The sequence below is a fragment of the Mastigoproctus giganteus genome, chromosome 2 (assembly GCF_048544385.1).
Source record: "Mastigoproctus giganteus isolate SK-2022 chromosome 2, ASM4854438v1, whole genome shotgun sequence".
NCBI lineage: Eukaryota > Metazoa > Arthropoda > Arachnida > Uropygi > Thelyphonidae > Mastigoproctus > Mastigoproctus giganteus.
Window position 1 is genome coordinate 197,134,498 of NC_143576.1, and position 12,885 is coordinate 197,147,382.

At 38.9% G+C, this 12,885-nt stretch overlaps 1 protein-coding gene across 1 annotated transcript in view; it reads right to left on the reverse strand.

The window, feature by feature from the left end:
* The window catches only part of LOC150089896 (GMP reductase 2-like), a 136,104-nt gene that overhangs the window by 46,321 nt on the left and 76,898 nt on the right, over window positions 1-12,885 (reverse strand). Inside the window, exon 3 of the mRNA XM_090368893.1 lies at window positions 5,790-5,873. Coding sequence (XP_090225019.1) covers window positions 5,790-5,873 — 84 coding nt within the window. The remainder of the gene's footprint in view (window positions 1-5,789; window positions 5,874-12,885) is intronic.

Genomic DNA, 12,885 nt, shown 5'->3' on the forward strand with positions numbered 1-12,885 from the left:
AATACAGAAAACAATAATGGACCAACACTGAATCCTGAGGGACTCCACTAATAACATTAGTCCAAGATGAGCAGTGTCAATTGATTACCTCTCTCTGTCTTTTCCCCCCTCAACCACCCCTTTATCCATAGCAGCAATTTGCCTCCAATGCCACACTGCTCCAATTTGTGTAGCAGTCTTCCATGTGCAACAGTATCAAAAACCTTTATAAGATCCAAGTATATAATATTAAAGTTATTCCCTGCATCCAGTTCTTTTGTGACTGCATCATAGTATCCAATCAAATTGGTCAGGCAAGACTTTCCCTTAACAAAACCATGATGTCTGAGCTATAACTGAAGTCTTGTCTAGATGATCCTGCAGTGCTTCTTTAATCAGTGCCTCCATTAATTTTCCTGGAACAGAAGTTAAACTCACAGGTCTATAATTACTTGTGTCAGCCTTTGATCCTCCTTCGTGAATTGGGGTCACATTTGCACATTCGCCTTTCTTGTGTTTATCTTCAACAATTTCTCCTCCACTTTACTCTCAGTTATTACAAGATTATCTAGCTTACGGCCAGAGTTGAATACACCTCTAGCATTCCCCTCACTGAATCACTCCTCATGTGTGAATGTCGATGCAAAATATTCATTTAGTTTGTTAGCTATCTGAGCAGAATCATCAACAGTTGAACCATCGATTTCAAGTGGACCAATCTGATTCATCCCCTTCCTTCTAGAGTTTACATAAGTAAAGAACTCTTTGCATGCCTTGCCAAAGATTTCTCGTAATCTGCCTTCCCTGCCTTTGTAACTTAGTTACACATCAACTTATTTCTATCTATCATAGACTTCTGTGTCATGTGTTAATTTATATGTATCCCATGTATTTTTCTTCTCTGCCATATGTCTCATTAGTTCATCTGACATCCATTTAGGCCTAAACCTTGAACAATATTTCTTAGTTGGTATGTAAAGCCTAGCAGCTTCCAAGATAAGTTCTTTGAATGCTTCCCATTTTGAATTTGCTGTTAGTAACATCATCAGTTGGTCCCACTGTATAGAATTTAAATACTGTCTCAGACCATCGTAGTCGCCTTTACGAAAGCAATAACCCTTCCCTTTACCCCTGATGGTAGTTACCTCTTAGAGTAAATCCCACTTCAGCACACTGTGATCACTGCCACCTAGTGGTTCCTTTATCTGCAGATTCTTAATGCATGAAGAATCACTAATGATAATCAAATCAAGAGTATTACTCCCTCTAGTTGCCTCTCGAACATGCTGATGTAGAAAAGAATCAACCAATAAATCCACAAAAGCCTTGTGAGTGACCAACCCACAAATTCCAGTCAATATCTGGGAAATTAAAATCTCCCATTATAACTCTCTGATTTACTGGCCCACTCTATTTCCCTGTACAGTTTCTTATTATACTCATCAGAGTCATTAGGCCTAAAGCACACTCCTACTCTCAATTTTGATCTCCCAATGCTTATGTCACACCAAACTGACTGGACACTGCACTGTCTAGCGATATCGACTGGCTTCACTTCCTTGGATTTTATGTGTTTCTTAACTAATAGCATAACCCCTCCTCCCTTCCTATCCTGTCTATCCTTTCTGTAGACATTGTACTCCCCAAATTACAGTTCTGGATTCCTTATATCTGTGTGACACCACGTCTCTGATATCCCAACAATATCCACCTTTGATGCTTTGAGCAATACCTCAAATTCATCAAATTTATTTACCAAACTCCTAGCATTGGTGTACACGCAAGTATACATGCACCTGTTCCTATTCTTAGCTACCCTAACACAACCCATGTGTTTATTTGTACCGCAATGACTCCCAGCAGTCTCTGGAATATCCTGCATCTTGTTTTCTAGGCTTCTGCTCATTCCAATAGAAGCAGTGCAAGATTCACTTTCACCTCTACCAGTGGCTACTGTTAATCTATTAGTCCTTGCATTCCCCCAAGCTAGCAGTTTTCCGACCCACCTAACACTGCCTTGATAGCATCAGCAAATATTCTTGCACCCTTTCTATTTAAGTGTATCCCATCCCTGTACAAGCAGTCTCTCCTGTTAACAAGTACAGACCAGGCTGAAAAAAATCCTATCCCTTGAGCCTTGCACAATCTTTTCAGGGCCGATTTGATCGATGATGATTAGTGAAGTTTCCTTAGTCTCAAGCTTTCAGCCGTAAAACCTTTTTAGTCTTTACTGTCACACATCATCTGACATTTCTCATATTGTGGAGTTGTACTTCATAACTGGGTTGTCACTTATTGTATCAGTGGGTGGGTAGGTACCTTGGTGATTCAATATGTTTTTTCTTTTTAAATAAAAAAAAAATATATATATATTGTATCACCATAGTACCTACCCACCAACCGATGAGAGCCAACAAGCCTTGAAATGTCTGGGTGGTGGTATCAGCAGAGAATAAGTAACAATAGGTTAGGCAGGCAAAAGCAGATTACAAAAAATCTTTGGCAAAGGATGCAAAGGAAAATGGCAAAGAGTTCTTTACTTATGTAAACTCTAGAAGGAAGGGGATGAATCAGATTGGTCCACTTGATATCGATGGTGCAACTGTTGATGATCCTGCTCAGGTAGCTAACAAACTAAATGAATATTTTGCATCTACATTCAGGGAAGGGAATGCTAGAGGTGTATTCAACTCTGGCAGTAAGCTAGATAATCTTGTAATAACTGAGAGTAAAGTGGAGGAGAAATTGTTGAAGATAAACATAAGAAAGGCACCTGGGGTGGATGGAATCTATCCAGTTATATTAAAGGAGGCGGCAAAGGAAGTAAGCAAACCCATAGCCATAATTATGAGAGCTTCCCCAGACTCAGGGGAGGTACCCATGGACTGGAGATATGCAAATGTGACCCCAATCTACAAAGGAGGATCAAAGGGAGACACAGGTTAAAGAAGCATTGCAGGATCATCTAATCAAGACTTCAGTTATATCTCGAACACAGCATGGGTTTGTTAAGTGGACATCTTGTCTGACTAATTTGATTGGATACTATGATGTAGTCACAAAGGAACTGGATGCAAAGAATAACTTTGATATCATATATTTGTATCTTAGAAAAGCCTTTGATACTGTTGCACATGGAAGACTGCTGCACAAATTGGAGCAGTGTGGCATTGGAGGCAAATTGCTGCTATGGATAAAGGGATGGTTGAGTGGGAGAAGACAGAGAGTGGTAATTAATGGACACTGCTATTCGTGGACTAATGTTATTAGTGGAGTCAACAATGGACCCAACACTGAACCCTCAGGGTTCAGTGTTGGGTCCACTGTTGTTTTCTGTATTTATAAATGATACTGATGATGGTATATCAGGCTTAATGTCCAATTTTGCAGATGACATGAAGGTTGGCAGGTAATGACATTAATGACAGTACACTGCTGCAACAGGATCTAGAAAAGTTGAGCAGATGGGCTGAGAGGTGGCAAATGAAGTTTAACGTTGACAAATGTAAAGTACTACATATGGGAAGCAGTAATCCCAAAGTAACGTATCAAGTCTGTGGTACCACACTGCCAGTGGCAGAGAATGAAAATGACCTGGGGGTAATTGTGCAGCATATATGAAGTTTTCTGAGCAGTGCAGATAGTCTGCAAGAGTAGCCCATGGTGTCTTGTCAATGATATACAGGAATTTTTCTAGCAGGGATAAGGAGGTGATTATTCCCTTGTATAAGGCAATGGTCAGGCCACACCTTGAGTACTGTATACAGGCCTGGAGGCCTCATTTCAAGAAGGATGCAGAGCTGCTGGAATGAGTACAGAGAAGGGCAACAAGGTAGTGAATGGAACAAAGGGCTGCTCTTACGAATAAAGGCTTAAGTTTTGCAAATTACAGTGTCTGGAGACTAGGCACCTGCGAGGTGATCTGATTGAAGTGTATAAAGCCCTGAATGGTTTGAGCATGCTCAATGTGGATGGGATTCTTCCTCTTGCTCAGAATAATCGCCTGAGTGGTGATTATTGTGAGGCATAAATTCAAATTGAGGAAAGATAGTTGTAGAATAGATGTGCGGAAGTTTGCCTTTAGCCAGCGGGTGGTTGATTGCTGGAACGAACTTCCATCTGTCATTGTAGAAGTTGATAGCTTAAATAGATTCAAGGCAGAACTTAACAAACATTTGGAGCAAGTGGATGGGTGAAATAATGGTGTTTTTTTTGTTTTTTTTTGCTGATGCTATATAAGCTTGCTTTTTTGCATCATGTGCCTTTGCGATTTATGCTAATGGTCTTCTTCACTGGTGAAGAAGACCATTAGCAATTAATGCTAATGGTCTTCTTCATGCTAATTAATGCTAATGGTCTTCTTCACTGGTGAAGCATTAACTTATTCAAGGTAGTGACAGTATTTTTTTTTCTTTTTAAATAAAAAAAAATATATATATTGTATCATCAGAGTACCTACCCACCCACCGGTGAGAGCCAACAAGTCTTGAAACGTGTGGGTGGTGGTATCTGCAGAGAATAAGTAACAATAGCCTTCTCCACTGGTGAAGCATTAACTTATTCAAGGTAGTGCAATCGTGGCAACCCTTTGTGATGGCTTTCACAATATGAGATATAATTAAAACGATGCCATTTACCTACTTTGGGTAGCTTGCTATGTATGAAAATGATGCAATTGCACTAACCCGTATGTCAGTAAATTCCCAAGTAGCTTGAGGCCTTTGCCCAAGAATGCTTTTTAGTCTAAATTACTGCATACCATCAGGCATCTCTCACACAGTGGAGTTATACTTCATAACTGAGTTGTCGTGAATGCAACACCAACATACCTGCTCACCAGGCCAAAAAGCCTTGAAATGGTGCCATCTGTGGGAGCTTGAGGCTGCCCATAGTAACCGAAAATAGGTAACAACAGTCTTCCCTAATTGAAAAGCATTGCCTATTCGAGGGATTTATGAGTGATCTAGTTGAATGAGTGTGAGGAGTAACTGCCCCTTTCCTCTTTTGATGGCATTTCTTCTTCCTCTCCCACTATCACTTTCCTCTACCTTTTTTCTTTCCTAGGTCTAACAGGGACAGAGGTTTTATCCCATACCCTTTTGCAAATGGTGCCACCTGGATGGTGGTATCCACTGACAATATGTAACAATAGTCTTCTCCATTTGCTGAAGTGTTACTTATTAGTGGTAGTGCAATATCATGACAATGGAATATCGAGGTAGTGCAATACAACTCGTGAAGGTTTTCACAATATGATATATAATTAAAACAATGCCATTTACCTACTTTGGGTAGTTTGCTATGTATACAAATTATGTGATTGCACTAACCCATATGTTTATCAATTTTTTAATGTTCTCAATTTTTTTAAATAGTTAAATTTTTACAAAACTTAAAAATTCCACAAAAACAGCTTAATCCACAGAGCCACTACCTGTACATACATTCAAAAAACTTACTGCCACAGGCCCACCCACACATTCCTAGTACTTGCCTGCACAAACTTTTATGTACTTTGGGAACTTATTTTTATCTTTTTAATTCTAATTTGATTTTTTTACAATAATTTCACTCTAAGATTGGGCAATCAAACTGAAATAAGAATGCACTATTATTCAAAAGTTTTATGTACAAAATCTATAATTTTTACAAAACTTAAAAATTCCACAAAAAGTTAATCTACAGAGCCCCCCACCACCATTACCTGTAGCCCATTCCAAGAACTCACTTGTGAAAGGAATAAATGGTTTCTTTCAGTGAATCAATTCTTATATTATAAATAATAGAACAAAATTTTCCATTCTACTTACCTCTAGCACTGATTTATTTTCTGAAGCAAATTTTTTCCATTCCTCTAATGAATAATGCTTATGAATTGCAGTAAAGAGTTTATGCTGAAAAAAAAAAAAAAAAAAAAAACACTGAACACACTGGAAAACACATGTATTAAAGAATATTCAAGAACTATATCGAAGAATACTGAAACAATTACAATAACACCTAAAAATCTGGCATTCAAAAATCCAGAATTTTTTAATACTTCTCGAAGGGTAGTCAACCATACACACGAGCAGAAGAGAAATAGGCTGGACAGACTTTTAATAGTATAGCAGTCTGTATTTAATTTTAAGGCAGTTTGATTGCTAAAGTCACATCTCGCTATATATATTTATATTAAAATATGCTGGACAATCGCAACAACCAGACCAGAGGGAGCATTCAAACTCCCAGGTCCTTGTGGATAACACAGTGGTTGTAATCGTCATCCTCCTCATTCTGTGTAGAAAAGGTATGAGTTCCAAGTCCACCAATGATGCAAGGAACTTTTATTATAAGCTTCTTTTTTTTTTTTTTCACACTGTGTCTGAGTCAGCTTCAGTCAAGTACAGCAAGGATTTTTCTCTCAGAATTCTGGGTTTTCTTGTACAGCAAAACAGGCAAACTGACTAGAGAATGCATGCAACTTACAGACATACAAGGTTTGGCAATAAAGTTCCTGGATTGGTGCTGCTGTGGTCATGTTTGTTGATTTTGAAAATAAATGGAAGTGGTACGTTGAAGTTCAAACTTCCACCAATAGATGGTAGTACACAGATTTTTCGGCAGGTTGAGGTTGCAGGTAACAACAATTTCATTAGTAGCATTAATGCTCCATCTCACAATTTTTCAATGGGGCAAAGAATGAATATCAAATTTTGCTTTCAATTGGGAAAATCGGAAACAGAAAAGTACAAAATTTTAAAAAGTGTTTATGGAGATGAAACATTAAGTGTGTGAATGGTATAAGCAGTTCAAAGATGAGCAAGAAGATGTTCACGATGACCCAAGAAGTAAATGGGCATCTTGTAAACCTCTCCAAATGATGATAGAGTTGCAAAAGTTCAGGAAATTGTGTCAAAAGTACATTGTTTGTCCCTCAGAATGATGGCTGATGAGATGGATATGAATAAGGAGATGATTCATTAAATTCTGCATGAAGATTTAGGAAAAAGGAATGTCTGTGTAAAATTTGTGCTGCACAGCCTCACAGAAGCAATGAAGAGTTTCATTGTGGGAAAAATTCATCCACATTTGTCAAGACAATCCTAATTTCCTTGACTCTATTGTCACTGGAGATCAGCATTGTTTCGATACATTCCAAAGATGAAGTGTCAGAGCAAGCCATGGCCTTCAAAACTATCACCAAGGCCCGAAAAGTTTCATTTAAAAGTCCAGGATCAAGACATTGATCATGTTTTTTGACAAACAGGGTGTGATTCACAATGAATATGTACCTGAAGAGGAGAGAGTCAATGCTGCATTCACAGATTCATGCTTCAAAACTATTAAAGTGCATTTCCTGAGTGAGACTGCAATTTCAAGAGAAAGGTACCTAGTTCTTGTTACACGACAATGACTCCCCCCCCATTCCACACTTATGAAGACATTTCTGAGGAAACATGGCATCGTAGAGATCAACCAACCATCCTACTCTCCCAATCTAGCACCAATAGTCTTCCTCCTCTTTCCTAAGATGAAAACTGCCCTCAAAGGACTTCAGGATGTTGAGCACACAAAAAAAAAACTTAACCACCGAACTGAAAATAATCTCTTTGGATACTTTCACTGACTCTTTTCAGAAACTTTTAAAACAGTGCAATAAATGCATTCAATCTGGCGGTGCTTACTTTGAAAAAAATAAAACAATTTTTGAGCTCCTTCACTTTGAGTTATTTTTATTGCAACAGTTCGGGAACTTTATTGCTGCACCTCACATACACATGGGTGTATATGAGGTGTAGCAATAAAGTGTGTTCTCTCTTTCTTGGGTAACCCTCACATGAAATATATATTTTTTTATTTGAACCTGTGATCATTATTTCTTAGGGAAGTACATTACCCGCCTGGAAAATTTGTTCTGTGAAGGTTACAGGAATCAGAACTAGTGTTTTTATCTAATAATAATGAATCATCCCGGAATACTTAAGTCTATATGCATAGCTCTAAAAAAACTGAAATTTTCAAAATTTCCCATATGTACTGGGTCCTGAGCATGCAAAGTTTATGAGGCTGAATAGATGTTGCATTTGGCCAAGTGCAGTTCATCAACATACAATGTGATCAGGAATTACTTTAAAGATAGGATGGTTACAGTGAAATCAGCTAATTGCTCAACCCAAAATGTGATCAGAGGGTGTCCCACAAGGATCAGTCTTAAGCCCTCTTATGTGGGATTTAGTTTTGGAAGACTGGTTATACAAGAATTTCTCACATGGGGACATGATTTTCTAATTCAACGATTTAGTATGCTTGTGGAAGATGATGCATGGTTGGAACTTGAGAAGAGGTTGTTGAATGAACTGAGTGAATGGTGCAAGTGCACGTGTATCTACTGTATCTACTGACTGTATCTACTACAAAACAAAGCTCTTACTGTTGAAGGGAAAGTTGTCAGTGAATCAACATCTGCACATCTTGATTGGAGGAGTCACTTTGCAGTCAGTTACAACACTGAAATACCCAGTCCATTTCCAGTGAGTTGATGGGTATTCAGTTAGACAGAGGCTTGAAATTCATTTGGCATGTAAACTACATCTCAGATAAAATTAAGAGGTTTGTTGACATGATAACAAGAATAACAAGGAGGGAATATGGAATAAGGGAAAAGGCACTGAACTTGCTGTATCTTCCATCAAATTGTATCTAATATTGTCTCCACTTGGATTAAAAGTGGACTTCAAAAATGAAATAGCAGGAACCTGCTTTTCGTCAAATGCACAATGCTCTTAAAACTTGTAATGGCGTACCATATGGTATCAACCGAAGTAATTCAAGTTGTAGCTGGTGTTTAGACTATTATATGTGTCAGTCCATTCCCAGTGAGTTGATGGGCATTCAACTATCTTTTAATTGATCCACAGCAGGAAAATAAGCAAATGTGCAAGTTCCTAATGGTTAAATGGCGGGACTGTTGGACAATCAGATAAAGGAATAGTCACTTGCAGGTTCTTCCCATACATTAATGGAGTGCCATAGCAGGGATGCAAGTAGTTTATCCCAAATCTGCAGTGCATGTTTCTATTGAGAGGGCACAAATCATTTTTTGGTAAACTGAATGAGCTTGGTGTTTCTGACTGGGTGAATTGCTTCTGTAGAATTTGGGAGATGTAACAGCATATTTTACAACAATTAGGATCTTTGGTGAAATTAGTGAAAGCTCAGTGCAATTAGGGGAAGTCTTTTGAGAATGTGATGGACATCATAGTGAAATCGATTTTCCTTACATTTACTGAGGATACAGTTCGAAAATGTGTCCACAGCCAGCCACTAGATAGTCCACTGGACCAAACTTATTTATTGGTAAACCCCTCTAGGAGGCTTCTGGATGAGTTAGTGTATAATCTCACTGCCTCTACTCTACCAGATAGGAAGAAGGCCCAAGCAGTGTATGCAGGGGGCATTGTCGAGGCCACATTACATCAAGGAGCTGGGTATTTTCTTTCCATGTGTATGCCATATCCAAAAACTTCATTACTTAATACAACACGTCCTCCCTATATTTTCTTACTACTGAACACACTGTGAATAGTTAAACTAATAGAACAGTTAATTGCGAAAATATATAAACCTCCCAAACACTTCCTTGTTCATTTCACAAATATATATATATATATATATATTTTTTTTTTTTTTTTTTTTTGGTAGTTGTTGGTGCATCGGCTTCTGTGGCCATAATGCACCTCCCAAGATTTTTGCAGTACTTTGATCCAAGCCTAAGGCGGGATTCGAATCCGCGACCTTTGGGTTGCCAGGCAGGCACTTTACCCACCCGGCTAGCCGGTTGGCATTTCACAAATATATGTGGTCTCAGTTTCAAACCTTGATATCCAATTCCACTTACAGTCGTAACAAACCCCATGTACTTTTTCTGAAAGAATTCCAATTATCGGTTGATTCAACCACTGCCCATCTCAGTTGTCCTAATTATTCTCTGTATGATTCCTTTCACTTCAAATGTGATACTTTTGCATATATTCACTCTGATATTTCTTGTGAGAGACTCAAGTAATTTGGAATTCAGACTCAGTAATCTGGAATATTCTCTTTTCAATCTTCTCTGGCTTAAAATCTCTCTAAACCATTCTCTCAAATTCATCTGTTGCCTCTATCATTCTCCCAACTCCCTTAATCACTTGAACTCCTTTTATTTCCTCTCTTTGAAACCTGAATTTCTCCAGTCCAACTTTCCTAACAGTGATTTTAATGTTAACAACTCCAGCTGGCCTCTGTTTTCTAGTCACATGGACCTAGGTGGCCATGAGACTGAAGTTTTTCCAATTACTAAACCTCAAGCATTGTTCATTTATCTACTAAATACCAGATAATCCTAACCACACAGCAACCACTCCATCTTTTTCTCACACAACCCTTCTAAGTATATGCTGTCAAGGTGAGTGGTCCTCTAGGTACCGCAGATCACAACTTTGTAATATTAAAGCTCTCTAATGGAGCCTTTCTCTCGTGGCCATTCTCAACCTTGTATTGTTTGGCATTACAAGAATGCAAAATGGGGTGACCTGCAAGATTTTCTTCAGAATGACCTAGATAGACTTCAGAGATGGTTAGAAAAATGGCAGCTATGCTTTAATCCATCAAAGTGTAAAGTATTGTACGTGGGAACAGGTAATACCAAAATAACTTGCACACTTGGCGGAGTTGAACTAAAGCCAGCAGGGGAGGAAAGGGACTTGGGTATTACGATATGGTCAGATATGAAGTTCTCCGAGCATTGTAGACTGGTTGCAAGGAGGGTCCATTGCATCCTATCGATAATTTATTGAACAATCGCTAGTAGAGATAAGGACATCATAATCTCATTATATAAGGCTTTTATTAGACCACACTTGGAATACTCTGTTCAAGTATGGAGACTGCACCTAAAGAGGGACATTGAGCTTCTTTAAAGGATCCAAAGATGGGTAACTCACCTGGTGAGATCAGCAAAAGGGCGTCCATATGAAGAAAGACTTCGAATATGCGGGTTGCAGAGCTTGGAAACTAGGCACCTTAGAGGAGACTTGATTGAGGTGTTTAAGGCTCTGAGAGGCATAAGCAAAATGAATAAGGACAAAATTTTCACGGTTATAAATGATTCGAGGGCGCTGGGATCGCAGAACAGTATGGACAGTGGATTTTTGGCTGCTGTAAAGGGATAAGTATTTTTTAATTTTTAACATATTCTTTGTTATTTAACATTGTGTTTTATGGAGATATTAAATAGGTTTAGTAGCATTCGTTAGCTTCTTATTTTGAATTTAACCAGCGATTTTTGGAAATTACGACTCCCGGTTGGCACCAATATTGTTGAACTAGCCGCCATGTTATAGTCGATAAGAAATAGCTTAATGTATATATATCTCAAACTGATAGTGTAAGGTATAAAGTTAAACTAGATAGCGTAATACGAAGCACTGTGTTAGGAATCTGTTAGCTTATTATAATATTATCAATTAATCAAAAATATTATTAATGTTATTAAATTTCATTGTTAATTAAATTGTATTTAAATGGAAATCATGACCCAGACTAGAACTGTGAAGCAAATATTGCTGTGGCACAGGGGAGAAACGAAGGAGGCGATTCTCCAACGCATCACAGTCTCAATAAATGTGAGAAATTGAAATGTTTGCCGACCTTTCTAAAACAGGACATGGTCTAGACAAGGAGGATGCCTTTGTGTGTGTGCATGCTAGGTGTCTGGAGTGTCAAGAAATTAGGTGCCAACTCAGCATTCTGAAGGGCGTCTACGAGAGCTTGAGGTGTAGGGTAAATGCCCTCGAAGAAATTAATATGAGGGGCCCATCAGGCTCTCAGCTGCCCAGCTCAACAGAGCTCACTCCTGTGCATCAGGCAACACAGAGGCAATCTCCAAGGCAGAATGCGCTGGTCCCAAAGGAACTAGCCAAGAGGTGAGCCTAGAGGTGTGCAAATGTATCACCAATTCACAAAGGAGGTTCAAAAGGTGACACAAGTAACTACAGACCTGTTAGTTTAACTTGTGTTCCGGGGAAAATAATGGAATCACTGATTAAAGAAGCATCGCAGGATCATCTAGACAAGACTGCAGTAATAGTTAAGACATAGCATGGATTTGTCAAAGGGAGGTCTTGTCTGACCAATTTTATTGCTTGCTATGATGGGGTCACAAAGGAACTGAATGCCAAAAATAATTTTGATATCATATACTTGGATTTCGGGAAAGCTTTTGATACTGTTGCACATAGAAGACTACTGTACAAATTGGAGAGGTATGGCATCAAGGGTAAGCTGCTACAATGGATAAAGGGATGGTTGAGTAGGAGACAACAGAGAGTGGTAATCAATGGACACTGCTCTTCGTGGACAAATGTTATTAGTGGAGTTCCTCAGGGTTTGGTTTTAGGCCCATTGTTGTTCTGAAGGTATATCAGGTTTAATGTCCAAGTTTGCAGATGATACAAAGGTTGGCAGGGTTGTTAACGACAGTAATAACAGTATGCTACTCCAACTGGATCTAGATAAGTTGGGTAAATGGGCTGAGAAGTGGCAACTGGAGTTTAACATTGACAAATGCAAAATACTGCATATGGGTAGCAATAACTGAAGAGAAATGTACCAACTGGGTAGTACTACACTCAGGGAAGTGCAAAGTGTAAAAGACCTGGGGGTAACTGTGCAGCCAAATATGAAGTTCGCTGAGCAGTGCAGATGGGCTGCCAGGGCAGGTCTTGGAGCAGTGCAGATGGGCTGCCAGGGCAGGTCTTGTCAATGATATATAGGAATTTTGCTAGCAGGAACAGGGAGGTGATAATCCCGTTATACAAGGCAATGGTCAGGCCACACCTAGAGTACTGTGTACAGGTCTGGAGGCCTCATTTTAGGAAAGAT